The sequence below is a fragment of the Tursiops truncatus genome, chromosome 2 (genome assembly GCF_011762595.2).
Source record: "Tursiops truncatus isolate mTurTru1 chromosome 2, mTurTru1.mat.Y, whole genome shotgun sequence".
Taxonomy (NCBI): Eukaryota; Metazoa; Chordata; class Mammalia; order Artiodactyla; family Delphinidae; genus Tursiops; species Tursiops truncatus.
Window position 1 is genome coordinate 5,538,168 of NC_047035.1, and position 19,848 is coordinate 5,558,015.

Below are 19,848 nucleotides of genomic sequence, written 5' to 3' on the forward strand. Positions count from 1 at the left end.
GGTTGAGAGTCAGCCCCAGGGCCTCGCCCTGCCAGATGCAAGGGCGTTCTGAAGAGATGGTCATTAAGGCAGGTGGTATTATTGGTGCAGGATGTTTTAAAAAAAATAAAAAGTACAGATACGGAATTCCCTGGCGGTCCAGTGGTTAGGACTCCACGCTCTCACTGCCGAGGACCCAGGTTCGATCCTTGGTCTTGGAACTAAAATCCATGGTGTGGCCAAAACAAGAAAAAAAAAAAAAGAAGCACACATGGATGAAGGTTTGATACGTGCTGGAGAGGGCTTGACAGAGCCCTGGGGACGGGAGACTCAACAGGTGGGACTGGAGCACGTCTTTCTCCTATGTAAAAATAAACATAGGTTCTGTCTGGGGCTGAACAGCATCCCCCTAAAATTCATAAGTTGAAGTCCTAACTTCAGAATATGACTGTATTTGGAGATAGGCTCTTTAAAAAGGTAATTAAGTTAAAATGAGGTCATCGGGGCCCCTAATCCAGTATGACTGGTGTTCTTATAAGAAGAGGAGATTAGGACACAGACACACACAGAGAAGAGGCCAGGTAAGATGGAGGGAGAAGATAGCTGTCTGCAAGCCAAGGAGGGAGGCCTCAGAAGAAACCAACACGCTGACACCTAAATCTTGAACTTCTGGCCTCCAGGACCATGGGAAAATAAACTTCTGCTCTTTAAGCTACTGTGTCCATGATGCTTTGCGATAGTAGGCTCAGCAAACACAGACCCTTACCTCACACCATACGCAAGATCATTTTCAGATAGATAGGAGCTTAACTTTCAAAAGTGTAAAATCGGTAGAAGACAATGTAAGTGAATACTCTTCTGACTTCAAAGCAGGGAAGAATTTCTTAAACAAGACAAAACAAGATAACTAACCACTAACAAATTTAAGAACGTCAGATCATTAAAAACAAAGACACACCACTATCTAGAGATGACATTTGCAACACATCTACCTGATAAAAGATTAACATGTGAATTCGTGAAGACAACTCTACATAGTAATAAGAAAAGACAAAGGACCCAAGAGAGGGAAATGAACAAACACCTCACAGAAGAGGAGAAACAGGGTAGGGCTGCCCAACCTCACCAGTAGTCGGGAAAGTGCACATCCAGACCACAGCAAAATACTTCCCTTACACTTACTGAACTGGCAAAAAATAAGAAATTGGCCCCTACTAAGTGGTGAGGCAGACAAGGAACAGACTCTCTCTTACACCGCAAGGGAGTGTCTGAACTGGCAAAGCCACTTTGGAAAATAATTTGTCCCTAGTTTAGAAAGTTGATCAGTCATCTGTCCTACAACCCAGCCCTCCCACTCCTGGGCACGCACCCAAAAAACGCATCTGCACATTGCATCAGGACACAAGGACAGGAAAGCTGACAGCGGCAGCTGTGCTCATAATGGCAACAAGCTGGGACCCTCTCAAGTGCCTGTTGACCCCGGAATCAATGTGCAATAGTGCAACTCACACGGCAGAATATTACGCAGCAGTGAAAACGGATGGCCTACAGCCACACGTGGAAATCTACACTGTCTTAATGGACATTGGACTGAGTCACAAAGCAAGTCCTAGGACGTATTCTCGTGTGGGCGTGCGCACACACGAAGGCGAGGGAATGGCAAGCACAAAATCCAGGAGGGTGACAGCTTTTGGGGGGAATCAGGAGAATGATGCCTACATAGGTGGTTACATTCTAGTTTTGGGGGCAGGTGGTGGGTTTGGGGAGGTCACTGTGCATGAATGGAGCCTGAATGAATGGATGAATGAGGAAACAGCCAGAGGAAGAAAATGTAAAGGAGAACGGGATGGGGGAGGGGAGAAAGTCAACCTCAGTGGGAGGAGGGGCCGTGGAGAGAGAAGGAACTGGGGCAAATGTGGGCCAGCTCTGGAACTGGGCACGTCCCATTCTGCCCCTTGCTGGCTCTGTGACCTCAGGAAAGTAACTTAACCTCTCTGAGCCTCGGCAGCCTCAGCTGTAAATGAGGCGCCTCCCTTTTAGAATCACCCGCTGTAATCTTACACTGGACAGTGGGGTGGGGAGAGAAAATTCATCACAGGGTTACGGTAGGACTCAAACAAGAATGCACGGGGAGGCCAGGGAGGATAACGGGGCCACGGACTTCGGAGGAGTCCCTGACCTCAGCGGACAGCCCCGAATTGACCAGCTAGGGGCAGGCAGGCAGGGCCCCCACGCACCAGGAGCGGGGTGTTGCCGGGGACTCGGATCCCATCGATCAAGGTCTCCTCCTCCAACAGACGAAAGGTGCCCCACGCTGGCGGGTACAGCCTCAGCGACTCTTTGAGGACCTGCAGACACCACACGGGGAGATAACGAGAGACATCAGGAGACCCCATGGAAAGTGCCAGAAGCATGTCCCGAGCCTCTGCTCCATTTCACGGTGCTGAATGTGCGCCCACGGCCGAACTGGGTCCCTGACCCCTGCAAGGTTAGCCTCTTCTGCGTGTCCAACCCCTCATGTGACAGAAGGAGAAACCAAGGCCCAGAGGAGGGGTTGTGCAAAGCCACAGTGCCAGAGACCAGACCAGACCAGAGACCGAGCCAGGCCTCCCTCTAAACCAGGGCTCCCACCATCCCGAGGACTCTGGCAGCTCGAGGAAGGCCTCCTCCTGTGCTGTGCTGGGGGTTGGAGGGGGGTTCTGCTGAGCCTGGCCCCCAGCTGGGAAGCCTAACGCTTGTGGAACCCAGGCCTAACTGGGTTTTACTAACTGGGCTGGTTTCCATACTGGAATCACCTGGGAAACCGTAGCCGTGCTGGGTCCCGCCCCCAGCGACTCAGTATCATTGGTCTGGAGCAGCCTGGACATGGGCAGTTTTTTAACCTCCCAGGGGATTCTCAGGTGCAGTGACGTTCAAGAACCCCTGTACTAAAGGGTTCAAGAAGGCAGCAGGCTGGTCGATGAATCGCCCACCTCTGCCCAGAAGCTTCTCCCCCATCCCCACACCTGGGACAGGTACTGCAGTCTCCCCAGGTCCTCGCAGTCAAGGTGCCTCTTGGAACCGATGACCTCGTCCACCTCAGCCTGCAGCCTGTCAGTCAGACAAAGACAAGTTCGTCTCCAAGGAGAGATGCCCCACCTTAGTTTTAAGAAGGGCGGGCTGGGAGGAAGCGTGAAGAGAGAGGCCTGGGGCTTCCCTGCTACACACACTGCTCCCCAGCCCCCGTTCTTGAAAGAACCTCCCAGTCCAAACGCAGACGCCCGGGCAGCTGGGAACTACGTTCCAGGCCCTTAAAACATTCACCCGCTGTGTGTGCTGCTCGGAATCGGCTGTGGGAAACAAACCACCACAGAACAAGGTCTTTGCAAAAAGATGCCTATTTCAGCCCGGTTCACAGCAGCTGGAAACAGCAGAAGGAGCGATGCAGGGATGCAGGTACAAGCCTTAGGACGTGCACCGTTAGAATAATATGCAGCCGTACAGGTGGACCTGGACCACTTCCCACCCATGATGGGGTCTTTTGTCAAAAGACAGAAAATAACAAGGCTGGTGAGGGTGTGGAGAAATCAGAGCCCTTGTGCACGGCGGGCGGGGCTGTAAAGTGGTGCAGCTGCCGTAGAAAATGGTACGGAGGCTCCTCAAAAGGGCTTCCCTGGTGGCGCAGTGGTTGAGAGTCCGCCTGCTAATGCAGGGGACACGGGTTCATGCCCCGGTCCGGGAAGATCCCACATGCCGCGGATCAGCTGGGCCCGTGAGCCATGGCCGCTGAGCCTGCGCGTCCAGAGCCTGTGCTCCGCAAGGGGAGAGGCCACAGCAGTGAGAGGCCCGCATACCACAAAAAAAAAAAAGTTAAACACAGAACTACCATGTGATGCAGCAATCCCACTTCTGGGTAGATGGGTCTCAAATAGATATTTACACACCGACGTTCACAGCAGCACTATTCACAATCGCCAAAAAGTGGAAGCAACCCAAGTGTCCACTGATGGATGAATGGATAAACAAGATGCGGTCCATACATACAAGGGAACATCACTCAGACTCAAAAGGGAAGGGCATCCTGCCACTTGCTGCCACACGGATGAACCTTGAGGACATTATGCTGAGTGAAACAAGCCAAACAAAAAGGACAAATACACTATGATTCCGCTCATATGAGGTCCCGGGAGGAGGCAGATTTCTGGAGACAGGAAGTTGAATGGTGGTTGCCAGGGGCTGGAGGGAGACAGGGAGTGAGGAGTTAGTGTTTAACAGGGACGATTTCCGTTTGGGATGCTGAAATGTTCTGGGGATGGATGGTGGTGAAGGATGGTGGTGATGGGTCCACAACAGTGAGAATGTACTTAATGCCACTGAACCATACACTTGAACATGGTTTAAATGGTAAAGTTTATTATATATATGATATTATATATGATATATATATGATATACATATATACACATAGACACAATATTAAAAAAAAGAACTTGGGAAGAGGTTGCAAAACTGTGGGGCAATGTTGTGCTAATATACTTGGCAAAATTCAGTAATTAATCATGAACTGTCACTGGGTGGGGGGCACACAGGTGGATTCATCATTATAATCATTATTTTAACTTTTCTGCTTTTTTCCAAATTTTTAATAAATACTATTACGTATTTTTAAACACCCATAAGCTACAGTTGACCCTTGCACAACACAGGAGTTGGGGCACCGACCCTCTGCACAGTCAAAAATCCGAGTATAACTTTACAGTTGGCCCTCCGTGTCCGTGGTTCCACATCCACGGATTCAACCAACTGCGGGTCGTGTGGTGCTGTAGCAGGTGTTTAGTGGAAAATACCCATGTGTAAGTGGACCCGCACGGTTCACACCCTTGTCGCTCAAGGGCCAACGGCGTTATATTCTCAGGCAATCGTTCAGTCTGCCCTTTCCTGCTGGTGATGACAACCGCTGCTCTGATGGACCCTTCCCCATGTCCGCGGAGGTCCCACCCCCAAGCCTGTCGGCGGTATTTGCAGAGCGCTCTTACATTTAGCTCAGCCCATCTGTGCCACAGTCCTTGAGGGACACTGTTTGTATTTAAGGAAACCAATGGCCCAGCTCAAATGCCATCTCCCCAGCGATGCCCTCCTTTGTCTTGCCAGCTGCAGACAAGCGCTCCCTCAGCACTTTGCTTGGAATTCTGTTCAGTCCTCAGTGCCAGCCCCTGGCCAGGCCCTGAGTACATCTTGGGAGGGAAAGAGCCACGGCCCTGCCCTCTTGGAGCTTCTGGTTTCATGACTGAAATAGACTCAAAGCAAACAGTCCCAGGAGAAAAGGCATCTGTGAGCTGGGGGGAGGCTAGGAGGGGAAACAGTGTGGATGCTTCAGGGGTCTAAGAAGGCCTCTGAGGAGGGGGAAGAGGAAGGGGGAGGAGGACGAGGGGGAATTCTCCAGGAGAAAAGCAGGAAGAGGAGCTTCTAGAAGTAGGAGCGGCATGTGCAAAGACCCTGGGGTGAAGGGAGGCAGGACACATTGGAGGGGGCTCAGCCGTGGGAGACGGGAGCAGGTGGTCCCCTAGGAATAAGACATCAGATAAACCCCTTCACCAACGTCAAGGGGAGCCCCCCATCTCCCCTCCTCGTACCTCGCCAAGATCTCCGGCTGGCGCGACAGCTCCATCACCGTGAATGCCAGGTGATTGGCAGAGGTCTCGTGACCTGCAGGAAAGGAGGAGAGCGGAGGCTCCACGAAGCCTACGGGGCTGCCGCTGTCCCAGCCTGCCTGGCCTCTGAGACCCCAAGCCCCTGGCGGTAGTTCAAGCCCTCACTTCTCCCCCTTGGCTGAGCCAGACGTACGGATACGAGGGAGACGCCTGTCCACCTCCGCGTTCCTGGTGCCACCTATGTTGTCAAAGAAATGGCCTTCGCCCCATGCATCCGTGTCTCACACCCTAAAAGCCCCTTGCTCCAACCATCCTTGTGCCTTGCCTGGCCTGGAGGGATATTCGTCCCCATTTTGCAGAAGAGCAAGCTGAGGCTGAGAGGAATGTGTCCCTCTTCGATCACACAGCAGGAGGAACAGAGCTAGGACTCAAGTCAAGCACAGCTTTCAAGCCCAAAGCCCATGAAGCTGCGGGCACCAGCCCCTGAGGTCTGGAGACGGTGCATCTCCTGTCACGGGGACCGACCTCCCAGGTGCAGAGGGCTGATTCTGGGTTCCGGCAGGATCTGGTCAAGTTGACAGCATCAACCCCACCCCCACCCCGGTTGGCCAGGGAGGGAGCCGAGTTGCACCACTCTCCTCTAAAGGGGTAGGGAGCTTAACAGGTGGCAACCACTGCCAGCCAGGGGGCCCCAGGGGCTGCTCGAATGCAAGAGAAGGGCCTACACCTTCCAGCAAGTAGGTGCTGGGAAGGAGGTCCAGCTGCTTCCAGGGCTGGAATGTGGGCAAGTCACGGCCAGGGGACCCCAGAGGGGAGGCTGGGCAGGGGAATCAGAAGTGGCCGGAAGTCCCAGCCTGGCCCTGGCTCTGCATTGCCAGCAGTGACTCAGTTTCCTCAAAGGACAATGGGAGGAGAGACGCAGCTGTCCTCTCCCCGGCCCCTTGCGGTAGGGGCACAGGGCTCGTGGTAGGCTGCGAGGGGACGTGAGGGAAGTTATTAAACCCCAGCTGGAAGGCTGGATGGACATCTCCATTTTACAGATGAGGAAACTGAGGCCCAGGCTACAGAGCCGGCCTATGGAAGAACCACACCCCGGACTCGGGCCCCTGGCTCACAGCATGAAGACCAGCCAGCCTTCATTCGGCAAGCTCTTTATCACATGCAGAAGATGGTGCCCTGAAGTCCTGCTCCAGCCCTACTGCTCCAGGTCTCCTGGGCTATCTGCGAATGTGACCCCCACCTGGAGGGCCCTCTTCCACGCCGGCCACATGGCAGACCCCCTCCCCCTTCGTGACCCTCTCGCAGGGGAGGCAGGCTTCCTCCTCTGAAAATCCACTGCCCAGCAAGGCAATTCTGTCTGTCTGTCCACCTCGACAATCAGACTATGAAGTATCCCTCCTCTTGTTCATCTCTGTCTTCCCTGTGCCTGGTCTTCGTTCATCTCATCCAATCTTTATGAGTACCTACGGCACTGGGCCCTGGGAATACACAGGTGAGCAAAACAACATAACCCCCGGTTCACCGAGCACGCAATGTGCTGGGGGAGACAGACCTTAGCGAACTACACCGATAAACATACAACTTAACACTGTGAGACGTGTGGGCAGAGAGGAGCTCTGGGCGCCATGGGGAGCTTCTAACTGGGGCCTGATGAGTCTGGGCAATCCCTGAGGGCTTCCGTGAGGTAGAGACACCTAAGGGATTGCTGAAGGGTGAGGAGAAGTTTTCCAGGTGAAGGATAGCGCTCAAGAAATATTTGATGAGCAAATGAATAAGGTCGCTTAGCACATCTTCCGGTGCTAGTGTACGGAAGGTCTCGGCATAAATTTTGAGTGAGGCAGAGACTTGAATTCAAGTGGTCAACCTCTCCTGAGCCCAAAAAGGCAGCTTCACAAATCCTCACGATCGCCAGCTCCAGAAGCAGGTGGGAGGCCACGAAGGCAGCCTCCTGGGCCTCGCCAAGCTAAGAGAGAGGGCATCTGCTCCCCTCACTCCAGCCCCCCAGTTCCACAGCAGAACTCTGCTCAGACTGTCTAAGAAAATCTCTGAGCCAGGGTTTAAGCCATCCACGGTCCCCTTCACTCCTGCAAAGCTCTGAACCTTTGGTGGCTACAAACCAGCAATGAAGAAGGTGACGAAGTTGTCCAGCAGAATCTCGTCGTCCTGGGCCCCCTCTTCAGCTGAAAGACAAGGCGAGTCTCAGAGCCCCAGGAGGAGATGCCGCCTGGGACACTAAGAATCCTGGTCTCCTCCCCACTCCCCGCTCCCCTAGAGCCAGACAGAACCAGCTGGAGTCAACTGATGGGGGGCACCCTCGTTGCCTGGCCCTCCCAAGGCCCTCGAGGGAGCCCTGGCACCTTTGAGAATCTGTGTGAGGATGTCAGCAGGCACGTCCTCCCCCCTCTGCAGGGCCTCCCGGCGGCGCTGGACACAGTCCTTGCCAACCTGACGCAGGAAACGCACGCTCTCCCGGACCTCGCGAAGCTGCTTCCACTTCCCCGGCATAAACTGAATGAGAGTTCCAGCTCAGCGTGGTGGACTGGACACACACTTTCCCTCTCCCCTGTCCCCCCAACTCCAAAATGACTTCAGAAATCCACAGTGGCACCGGCAAGCTGGGAGGGTGGAAGAATGTGAGAACATTCTAGAAAAGACCAAGTAGCCAGGAGACTTTATCAGAATGATGGGCTATGGGGAATTCTCTGGCGGTCCAGTGGTTAGGGCACTTTCACTGCCGGGGCCCCGGGTTCGATCCCTGGTCTGGCAACTAAGGTGCCGCAAGCCATGTGGCCCAAGCCCGAGCACTGGCTTCCCCTTCCTGCCCCAAATCCCTAGAAATGATGGGAAAGACGCCTTAAAGTATCCACAGAGCACTGGAAAATAAGAAGGGATTCCTGAAGGATGGAGGCAATTAGGATCACATCGAAGGAGGAAACTTCAGCCAGAGGGAAGCAGAGCGAAATTAACTGCTGAAAAGGTGCGGTGGCATCAGGGGACTCTAAGCTCAGAGTCTGAAGTCCCAGCGTACAGAAGGGGGCCCTGAGCATCTGTCTGGGAATCAACTCAAGTACTGTAGCGGAGCAGGACTCCATGGGGTCTTCCTAGAACAGACAGCCCCACCCCCATGTCCTCCGCCTGCCTCTTGTCTATAGAAAAACCTTAGCCTCCTAGGCCCTCCCCGAGTTCCAAAGAGTGAATTTAATCAGAGAAGGGGAAAATGCAGAAAGAAAGGAAAACAGTCCAGCAAGACAACATAATAGTTTAACAATTAAACAAAATCAAGAATCTTTAGTTCCTCCTCAAGGGCTACAGAGAATATTCTGAGCCATGTCCTTTGAGCTGTTTTCCAGATACTGAAGCCCCCACCAGGTGGGAGAAGTTAACTGTATGCTGCGCACCAGCACGGAGACCCCAGACTGGTTGGAACCAGAAGGTTGTTGATGTTGACTCCCGATTACCTCACCACCAAGTTATCAGAAGATTGTCCACAAGCTAATCACATACCCACACCCTCCCTCCACCCCAAACACACACCCCCCCACCCCGTCTTTAAAAACCTTTCCCTGAAAGCCTTCAGGGAGTTTGGGCCTTTTAAGCCCTAGCTGCCTAGACTCCTTGCTTGGGGCCCTGCGATAAATGCTGCGCTTTCCCTCACCACAACCCAGTATCAATATATTGGCTTTACTGCGCGTGGGCAAGCAGACCCAAGTTCGGTTTGGTAACAGTGCCACCTTTCCCCCTTCTTCTTCCTTCATGCCTGGAACAAGGAGGCGATAGCTGGATCTGCAGCAGCCATCTTATAACAATGAGGTGATGTGCTAGAGACAGTGGAACAGAAAGACAGAAAAATCCAGGAATATCTGACATTGTGGGGTCAGCACTGCCGTCCTGCTTCAGGATCATTTCACACGAGAGAAAGATTTACTCCTAATTTACTTAAACCACTTCTATTTTCAGCCCCTACTTTAGGGGATGTATGCAAATCCTAACTGATTTGCAAGTCACTTCAGACATATCAGAGCTCAAAACCCATTCTGAAAAACATCACAGGAGGAAGTTCTCCAGCAAATGAGGACAAGACAAGCTACGATGGCAGGTACCTTTGCCAGAGTGTTTCGGGATGCACTGATGCCCTCCAGGATCAGTTTCACTTTCCGGGACAGAGGCTTCTGGGCACCCAGCAGCATGCTGGTCTCCATCCCAAAAGCTGCCTGGGGGAGAGAGAAGGGCAAGGTCATACGTGGGTGATGGGAGGACTGAAGACCCAGGGCAGAGCCTGAGCTAAGGGTTGTGTGCACCATGTCATCGACTCCTTCGACAACCCATGATATTCCCGAACGTGTGGGATGTGGTAGGATTAAGTGGCACATAGTAGCCACTCAACAAACCTTGGCTTCCTTCCCCTGAAATGCAGCCTTCCTTGTGTGTCTCTTTCACACCCAGTTTCCCAGTGAATTGTTGAATGGTGACGACTTCACTCACTGTGCCTGAACTCCATCCTTAACCTGGGTTGGGGGTTATCTGGGCCACTGCTGAGACAGCCAGGGTGAAAAGTCAAGCAATACCCCATGGGGGCTGCTGAGGGGGAGGTAGGCTTGGGCTGGGAGTCAGGCAGACCTGAGATCCAGTCCTAGTCCTGCCACTGACCAGCCAAAGGCCTGTCTCCGCATCTCTTTGTGTCCATTTCTAGAGAATGAGTTAGGTAGCTCCAACCTCACACTGTTGTTTTAAAAGTTCGAGGAGATAAAACAGATGACCCCCCCAGCCCAGAGAAGGGGCAGCTTATATGTGGAGAAGTGGGGAGGGGGGAGGGAAGCAAGCAGGAAAGAGGGAGGGAAGAAGTGCTCTCTGCCCGTGTGGCCCTCCCCACGGCCCACTCTGCCATCCTCCCATCACCTTGGCCAGGATGTCCATGGTGGTGCAGGTCAGCATATCCTGCATGGACACCGGAGTCTGCCCATCCGCCTTGGCTTCCAGAATCTCCACCAGCTGCTCCGCTTTCTCATTGAATGTTTCCATCAAGCTAACCAAGGAGCTGAGGAAACAGCACAGACATCAGCAGCCACTGGGACCAGACCAGGGCTGCGGACATCCTGTGCCCCCCTTTCTGAAGGGAGACCAGTGTGCAGAGTGGAGGTGGGGGCCCCTCCCAGCCTTTCTGGTCGCCCCTTAAGACCCAGCTCACAGGATGGGGCTGCAGTAATCAAACCAAGCCTTGGATTTCACCAGCCCCCTCCATTCAGGATGGCCACTGTCCCTTTACCCTTGTTTTAATGGTTTCATGGGTCCTCTGTTTGCCACTTGGCCCTTCAACTCCGACCCCAAAGAGACATGGCAATGTAGAAACTCCAGAAGACAGTGGGAAGGAAGGGAAGAAAGGCCTCTGGGGCCTCTTAGAGTCCATGAAGTTTCCCCTCCAACCTCTTGGTTGCACTGCCCACTCTCCTTACCTGCCCTGCCTGGGGCCACCATCTGCAGCCTTTTGTTATCCCATTTCACTCTCTGTCCTTGAGCAATCATAGTGCCCAACGCTACACAGAAGTGAGTCCTCTGACCCAGAGCTCCCAACCCACAGCGCCCCCGTCCCGGGACAGCTACCTGGCTTGTCTGCCTGGCATACAGCTTAGAAAGAGGTATGGAAGGATGTGCTCCAAACTCACAAAAATGGTATCCCTGAGGGAGTGAAAAGGGGGGAACTTGTCCCTTTGTACATTACATATTTCTGGATTTTTACAAAGAGAAAGTGCTGCTTTTGAAATTAAAAGTCATTTTTAATGTTAGCAATCTGGGTAAAGGGTATAAGGGTGTTTTTTTCCTCCTATTCTTATTCTTGAAACTTATCTAGAAATTTGAAATTATTTCCAAATAAGAGATTTTAAAAAACAGTAAAGAGAGCAAATTGGGGAAGAGAAAAAAAAAAAGTAACTTTTTTAATTAGGAAAGACTATCCACTCTTCGTTGCCGATCAGCCAGCCCTGCTCTGTTTCCCAGCTCTAGCGCAGGCCCCAGCATCTGTCTGGTCACTGCTGCTCCCACCCCATGCTGGCTGCATGTCTTGTTCTCTGTGGCCCAGGCATATAATGAAAGCACCACTCGAATCTGGTCCCTTGCCCACCTAAAATGCTTTGAAGCACCCTGTTGTGAGGGAGGGTAAATCCTCACCTGGGCCCAGGAGGCTGTCTGCTCTCGTTCATTCCCGCCTGCAGCCCTGCTTTCCTGTTACAATGACCTGTTATCTTCTCCAAAGCCCAATGCTCCTTCCCTTCTCAGGGCCTTTGCGCATGTTGTCCCCTCTGCCTGAGCTGTCTCCCCTCCCACCCTCCATCCCTATGCCTCATAACACCTTAACATCTGCCCTCTCTCCAGGTGGACACCCAAATGCCACATCCTCAGGGAAATGTCTCTTAAGCCTAAGTAGTCCCAATATATGCTCCCATAGTACCCTTGACTTCTTTTCATAACACTTACATGGTTTGCAAGTATATATTTATTTGCAAGATTCTTTGTAGTTGTCTTTTTTTTAAAAAAAAAAATCACATTCAAATTGACTATTTGGATCCCATGCGCTGGTTACCACACCAGTACTGAATCCCTTGCAGCTACTGCAGATACAAAATATCGGACTGGGGCTTCTCTGGTGATGCAGTGGTTGAGAGTCCGCCTGCAGATGCAGGGGAAACGGGTTCGTGCCCCGGTCCGGGAGGATCCCACATGCCGCGGAGCGGCTGGGCCCGTGAGCCATGGCCGCTGAGCCTGTGCGTCCGGAGCCTGAGCTCCGCAGCGGGAGAGGCCACAGCAGTGAGAGGCCCGTGTACCGAAAAAAATATATATATATCGGACTGGAATGTTAGCGGTACAGTAAAATCCCAACCCCTTGTCTTTTTTTTTTTTTTTTGCTTTTTTTTTTGCGGTACGCGGGCCTCTCACTGCTGTGGCCTCTCCCGTTGCAGAGCACAGGCTCCGGACGCGCAGGCTCAGCGGCCATGGCTCACAGGCCCAGCCGCTCCGCGGCATGTGGGATCCTCCCGGACCGGGCACAAACCCGCGTCCCCTGCATCGGCAGGCGGACTCTCAACCACTGCGCCACCAGGGAAGCCCCTTTTTGCATTTTTTAAAATGTCTTTATTAGAGTACAATTGCTTTACAATGGTGTGTTAGTTTCTGCTTTATGACCAAGTGAATCAGCTATACATATACACATGTTCCCATAACTCCTCCCTCTTGCGTCTCCCTCCCACCCTCCCTATCCCACTCCTCTAGGTGGTCACAAAACACCGAGCTGCTCTCCCCGTGCGATGCGGCTGCTTCCCACTAGCTGTCTAGTTTACATTTCCTTGTCTTCTATGGAATGATTGGGACCAAGATTATCAGTAAAATTAACATCTAGAAAAGCAGAAACTGGCAGTTCATTATCACGATTTTATTAAAAGTATATAATGATGTTCTCTGTGGATAACGGCTGGAGGTGAAACTCACCAGTGGTTCCTATTTTTTTCCTCAGTAGTGAATTCGGATTAACCAGGGGTCACTGACACTTTCATAAACACAGGAATCTCCCAAAGCTTCTTTCATGCAACTCTGTGAATTTTGCATTTCCAGTAAAATAGTCATCGCTTAGCTGGCTACCTTATTGTGAAACTAAAAAATAAGATAATATATGTGGTGATGGTTGCACAACAATGTGAATGTACTTAGTACCACTGAACTGTACACCTGGAAACGCGCAAGATTGTGCATTTTATGTTATGTGTATCTTACCACAATTTAAAATTTTTTAAATAAAAATGTGAAAGCACTTAATAAAATGTAAAGTGCAGTTCAAACGTGAGGTTCGGGGGCTTCCCTGGTGGCGCAGCGGTTGAGAGTCCGCCTGCCGATGCAGGGGACGCGGGTTCGTGCCCCGGTCCGGGAAGATCCCACGTGCCGCGGAGCGGCTGGGCCCGTGAGCCATGGCCGCTGAGCCTGCGCGTCCTGAGCCCGTGCTCCGCAACGGGAGAGGCCACAACAGTGAGAGGCCCGCGTACCGCAAAAAAACAAAAAAACGTGAGGTTCAGTGTAATGGAGAGGGTCAACCAAAACAGTGCTGCTGGTATTTATATCATGAGCACTATGGGCGGCCGTCTGGTTAGAATCTATGTCCTCCCATAACCTCAAAGCTTCCTGAGGGTGGGACCACGTCACCTTGGTTGGCCTTCATAACCCTGGCACTTGGCACAAGTATTCATTAAATAAATGCCTCCTGCTAGTCTATTCCTTTTATCATTCCCGGCAACTTTCCAGTAAGACCAAGACCGCTCCACGTATTCATTCTATGGACATTCCTGGAGGGCTTGTGAAGTGCCTGGTGCCGTGCTGGGTGCAGGGGTCCAGGAACAGGGCACATCTTCTGCCTTCACGGACCGAGGTCTAGTGAGGGAGGCAGATTGAATGAGAATCTTTGCAGTGGATGTGACAAGAGCCGTCATGGAGACATGAACTCAGTCTTGGAAAGTCAGGAAACAGTTCCCCAAAGCAGTGACATCTTAGCTGGGTATCAAAGGAGTCAGAGGAATTTCCTGGGGTAGCACAGAAGGCAGAGAGAATGGCAGCAACACAGGCAGAGATGCCAGAAAGGGCCCAGCGTTTCCAGAAAGGTGGAGGTGAGAGGGTCCAAATGTTGGAGGGGTCTCAGGGGCAGACTGAGGGGGAGTGAGGTCTGACCCTCATCTTTCAGATCATAGGGAGCCATTGAAGGCTTCAGGACAGAGGAGAGATGTGGTCAGATCTGAGTTTCAGCAAGATCTCTCCAGGGCGGTCAGGTGGATGCACTGGAGGAGGGAGACAGGAGGCGGGGAGGCCAGGGAGGAGGCTGTGATGAAAGTCTAGGTGAAAATGTTTATACGGTTGTCCACAGACTACATACAAAACAGTAACTTCACAGTGGAGAAGCCTGGAGGCTCCCTTAACCAAGAGAGCAGTTAACATCTCCAACAATGAGACAGATCAACACATGCTTCCAGATAACAATGCCCTAAGGAGGATACAACATTACTCCTGGGCCATTCCCGCCAAAAAAGGCACAACCTGAGTGTAATTGAACAGAAATAGCAGACAAACAAAACTGAAGGATGTTCTAGGAAATCGGCCTGTAATCTTAAGGTCAAGAAATTTAAGGAAAGACTAAAAACTGTTCTAGAATGAAGGAGGCTAAAGAGATATGGTAACTGGTAATTCCCTGGTAGCGCAGTGGTTAAGAATCCACCTGCCAATGCAGCGGACGTGGGTTCGAGCCCTGGTCTGGGAAGATCCCACATGTCGTGGAGCAACTAAGCCCGTGGGCCACAACTACTGAGCCTTCTCTCTAGAGCCCATGAGCCACAACTACTGAGCCCACGCACCAAAACTACTGAGCCTGCTCTCTACAGCCCACAGGGCACAACTACTGAGCCTGCGTGCCACAACTACTGAAGCCCATGGGCTTAGAGCCCGTGCTCTGCAGAAAGAGAAGGCATTGCAATAAGAAGCGCACGCACCGCAGCGAAGATTAGCTCCCGCTCGCCGCAACTAGAGAAAAGCCTGCGTGCAGCAACGAACACCCAATGCAGCCAAAAATAAATGAATTAATTTAATTAAATTACTTAAAATAAAAAAAAATAAATAAAATAAAGAGATACGGTAACTAAACCCGACACATGGACCTGGATTGGATCCTAGACAAGAATACAAAAAGCTGTCATTACACAAGTGACAAAATTTGAATATGGATTATGGATTAGATAACAGTATTGGATTAATGTTAAATGTCCTCATTTTGATAACTGAACTGCAGTCACGTAAAAGAATGTCCATGATCATAGGAAATACACACAGAAGCATTTAAGGGAAGAGATTACAATGTCTCCAACTTACTCTCAAATAACTTAAAACACACGCACTATGCAAAAATGTATATACACACACACACAGAGAAAATTATAAATATATTTATATATCCACATAAAGAAGAAATGACAAAACATATGGTGATTTAAACGATAAACAATTAAGTGGATCTGGGTAAAAGATAGACAGAAGTCCCTTAGACTATTCTGACAATTTTTCTGTAAATTTGAAATTATATCAAAATAAAAGACTATCTTCCTCAAAATGTTAAACATAGAATTACCATATGACCCAGCAATCCCATTACTATATACCCAAGGGAAATATATCCACCCAAATATGTTGATAGCAGCATTATTCGCAATAGCCACAAAGTAAAAACAACTTAAATGTCCATCAACTGATGAATGGAAAATTAAATGTGGTATGTTCACACAACGGAATCTCATTTGGTAATAATAAAGAATGAAGTTCTGACACATGCTATAATGTGGATGAGCCTTGAACAGATTATGCTAAGTGAAATAAACCAGGCATAAAAGAAATGTTGTATGATTCCATTTATAAGAAATGTATAGAATATGAAAACCCATAGAGACAGAAATTAAATTAGTGGTTGTCAGAAGCTGCAGGCATTGACAGGAAATAAGGAGTGACTGATTTGGGGGGTGATGAAAATGTTTTAAAATCAACCGTGGTAATGGTTGTACACGTTTGTGAATATACTGAAAACCATTGGATTGTACCTGTAAATGGGTGGATTGTATAGTATTTGAATTATATCTCATGAAAACAGCTATTTTAAAAATAAAATGTTACCAAAAAATGAAAATTATAATAAATGAAAAAGCCCAGACAAGGAGTGATAAAGTCTGAGCCAAGGGAGCTGCTGGGGGACAGGGACCCCACGCCTCCAGGCATCGTGGTCATTCAGCTCCTGACGCTCACAGGCTACTTGGGGGCCTCTCAGACGCCCACCCCGCTGGCTGTCTCGGTCTCTTTTTGACCAGGAATGCCGTGTCCTTCCTCCCTCCCTTCAGCCTGGGTGAAGGTGAAGCCCCTTCCAATGAAGGCTTGCCCTTGCCCAGCCCACCCAGGCTGGCAGCCCAGCACCGCCTCTGAGCAACCAGCCATGACCCCAGGCCTGTCTGCGGCCACACTCACCTCCGGCTGAAGGCCAGGTCCATGACCCTCCGCTGTTTGTGCCAGCGTTCATAGTCGCATTCGGACACTAAGCCTTGGCCGAACAGCCTGCGGAAGAGACAAACGCTTGATGTGAGCAACGGGGTGAAGGAATGAGAATTGACTGCCTGACGGGGTCGGGTCACCTTTTGGGGTGATGAAGATGTTCTAGAACCAGACAATGGTGATGGTTGCACCACACGGTGAATGTAACAATGCCACTGAATTGTAATTCCAATGCGGTTAAAACGGTGAATTTTATGTGATGTGAATTTTACCGTAATACATACATACATACATGAGGGTGATTGTGTGCCCCGACCTCAGTGACCCCTGCATTCCCACCTGCCATCCGGAGGGGAAAGGACGAGAAGGAAGGTGCTGGTGACAAGAGCGGTGACCACCACAGATGGCCCCTGTTGTGCGCTCGGCAGCCAGGGTATTGGGACTGAATGCTACATCCAAAACTCTGGACCCTGTGAACCCTCCACTTGCAGCCAGAGGCTCTCCTGGCCTCGCCCCAGACACCTCGCATCTTACCTCTCACCAAACACAGTCTGGATCGCGTGGTACATCTTGGAGTCCTTGTTGTACTTGGTTGACATCAGGAACTTCTAAACATCCCCAGAAAAACAACATGAGCTTGTGCACCCATGAGAAGCTGCAGAAGACTCAGCAGTTTTCTTGTCTCTTACGAAACACATCTCCAAATAATCACCCTGAGCTGAGGGCCAGCTACGGCGTGGACGCTCATATGAGTGACCTCACCTACTCCCTCCGGAAGTCCTGTCTTTCAGGGATGAGGAAAGCGGGGCACAGAGCGGTGAAGTGATTTTTTCCAGTGGTCACACAGCTGGGGACTGATGCAGGGTGGCTTCCTCACTCCCATGCCCACACTCAGGAGCCCACACCACGCCACCTTCCAAAGTGGCAACAAGAAAAGGCCTGGGCTGCTCTGAAACCAGAGTGGGGAAGGGGAGAAGCCTGGTGGGAGGGCTTCTAGGACACAGGAGAGACATTCAGCACAGATTCAGTGTTGTTAGTGCCAACCCAGCCGTGGAAGTCAAGGAAGGCTTCCTGGAGGAAGGGTCCACTTCCTCACCAAGAGCGGGAGGGTAGCAACAGTAACATTAGCTAGCAGCTTTTGAGGCAGCACAGCCCAGGGGTTGACAGCTCAGGCTGTGGGTTCCACTGGCTTAAATCTGAATCTGGCTCAAATATTTCACTCTACCACTTGCCAACTCTATGACCCTGGGTGAGTTACTCACCTCCTCTGCCCCTGTTTCCTTATTTTACAAGATGGGATTCGGGAGAGTACCTGCCTGGTGGGGTTGCTGTGAAGAGAAAATTGTTTCTACGTGAAAAGTGCAGAGAATGGCACCTGGCACACAGCAGGTGCTCCACGAATGCCAAATGCACACCAGCGCCCTAGAGCTCATTTAATGCCCAATCGACCCTAAGACGTGGGTGGTATTTTTATGCTCATTGTACATCTAGGTGAAAAACGGAAGTTTAAAACTGGCCCAGGGTCGCCACATGGTAAATGGTGGACACAGGATTTGAATGCAGGCAATTTGCTGTGGGGGCGAGGGGAGAGAAAGCTGTGATACAGGCAGGAGAACCCCTGTCACATGGCGGTGCATTCAGGTAGAGGAGTGGAGGTGTGGAGGCGGGGGAGGGGCAGCAGCAGGAGGGCTGGAGAGGCTGCTGGGCCAGACCCCCGAAGCCTGCCCTGCGGGACACTTGGCTTTACCCTGTGGGCACTGGGACGCAGTAAGGTGACATCTCTGCTATCCATTAAACCCAGGGGCTGCTGGTGACTGTGGACTTAGCTCCTGGGAATCTAAGCCAAATTTTCAGCTCAAAGGAAACCCCAGAAATGTTGACTTCAGCTCACAAGCCACATCCCAGGGACCCCACCCCTACCCCCAAACTGTCATTTGTAAACCAAGTTCTGTCACTATCCTACGCCTAATGGTTTCCTCTTCTGCAAAAAGACCTTGGCAGTAAAAGCCCACCTCCCAGGCCCTACTCAAATACCTCTGAGTGGTCAAAGGTCTGTGCCAGCCCTTCCCAACCTGAACTGAGGAGCACCCCCTGAGGCAGAACAGCCTCGGCACAGTCTCTGACCAGGGTCCCCACAGCCTGCTGTCCCTGGAACCACAGATCCTTTGTTTGGCCCAGTGAGCTGGGCTCTGGGACATGAGGGATGTACAGGGAACCCCCAGCACCTTGCTGCCTTCTCCTGTTGCCCATTCTGACAGTGCACTTCTGCCCATGGAGGAGTAACTGCTAGGCACTTTCCCTCCGGCCATAAACAGCCAGAAAATTAAGCAAAAATTATGCAATGTCTGCTTTTAGACACTGGACAGTGGGCAGTGAACCATGACAGAAGGAAAAGGGAAAAAAAAAAAAAAAAAGACAAGAGCCCTACAATATAGGAGCCCTACAGCTTTCTGCCCAGAGGCAATTTTAGGACAAAGGCATTTAAAGAATAAACTCAAATACAGCCCAGCAGGCTTTCCAAATTGATAAGACAGAGGTCAGAGTCCAGGCAGGCCAGAAAAACCTAGAATTTGTAGGGTAGAGGACTCAAGAGGAGGGAGCTATGCAGAGAAGGAGGTCCTGTGCAGAAATCTGCACAGGGATCCCCTGTATGTTTGTATAACTACCAATCTGGGCATGTGTAGAGTGAAACTCCACAAGACCAGGTAAAAAACTTCTGGGGAAAGGAGAGTTACCGGGTAACTATAGGCTAAACAATTCTCAGAGCTCAAACAAGCTAAGAATTGTTCAAGTCCCCATTGGCCACAGTTAAACCTCAGACACAAGGCCTTTATTAGAGTCCTCAGAAGGGTCACTCCTTAGTTGTGGGGCTAAACTAGCTCTAGAGTAAAAGTCTACACTTGATCAACCCTCAAAAGCCTTAAAGCAACCTGGAGAGGATCAAAGTGATCTGCCAGAATGAAGTCCAGCACTCTTTAAAGGAGTAAAACAGAACTGAGCACTCAGCAATGTACAAGTCACAATGTCCATTGTGCAGCATAAAACCACTAGACATGCCAAAGAGCAGGAAAATCTGACCTATAACCAAGCCTAGAAATAATGGAGATGATGGAATTCACAGACAAGAACTTTAACACATTTATTACAATTTTACAAATATGCTCAAGGAACCCACATATCCAAGAAGTTC

General features: G+C 50.9%; 1 protein-coding gene across 1 annotated transcript in view; it reads right to left on the reverse strand.

Moving 5' to 3' along the window:
• Positions 1–19,848, reverse strand: part of CYP46A1 (cytochrome P450 family 46 subfamily A member 1) — a 36,143-nt gene that overhangs the window by 2,826 nt on the left and 13,469 nt on the right. The window contains exons 4-12 of the mRNA XM_033850624.2: positions 17,193–17,266; positions 16,635–16,721; positions 10,506–10,644; positions 9,710–9,820; positions 7,967–8,117; positions 7,727–7,789; positions 5,592–5,664; positions 2,985–3,069; positions 2,217–2,327 (exon numbers count right to left, since the gene is read on the reverse strand). Coding sequence (XP_033706515.1) covers positions 2,217–2,327; positions 2,985–3,069; positions 5,592–5,664; positions 7,727–7,789; positions 7,967–8,117; positions 9,710–9,820; positions 10,506–10,644; positions 16,635–16,721; positions 17,193–17,266 — 894 coding nt within the window. The remainder of the gene's footprint in view (positions 1–2,216; positions 2,328–2,984; positions 3,070–5,591; positions 5,665–7,726; positions 7,790–7,966; positions 8,118–9,709; positions 9,821–10,505; positions 10,645–16,634; positions 16,722–17,192; positions 17,267–19,848) is intronic.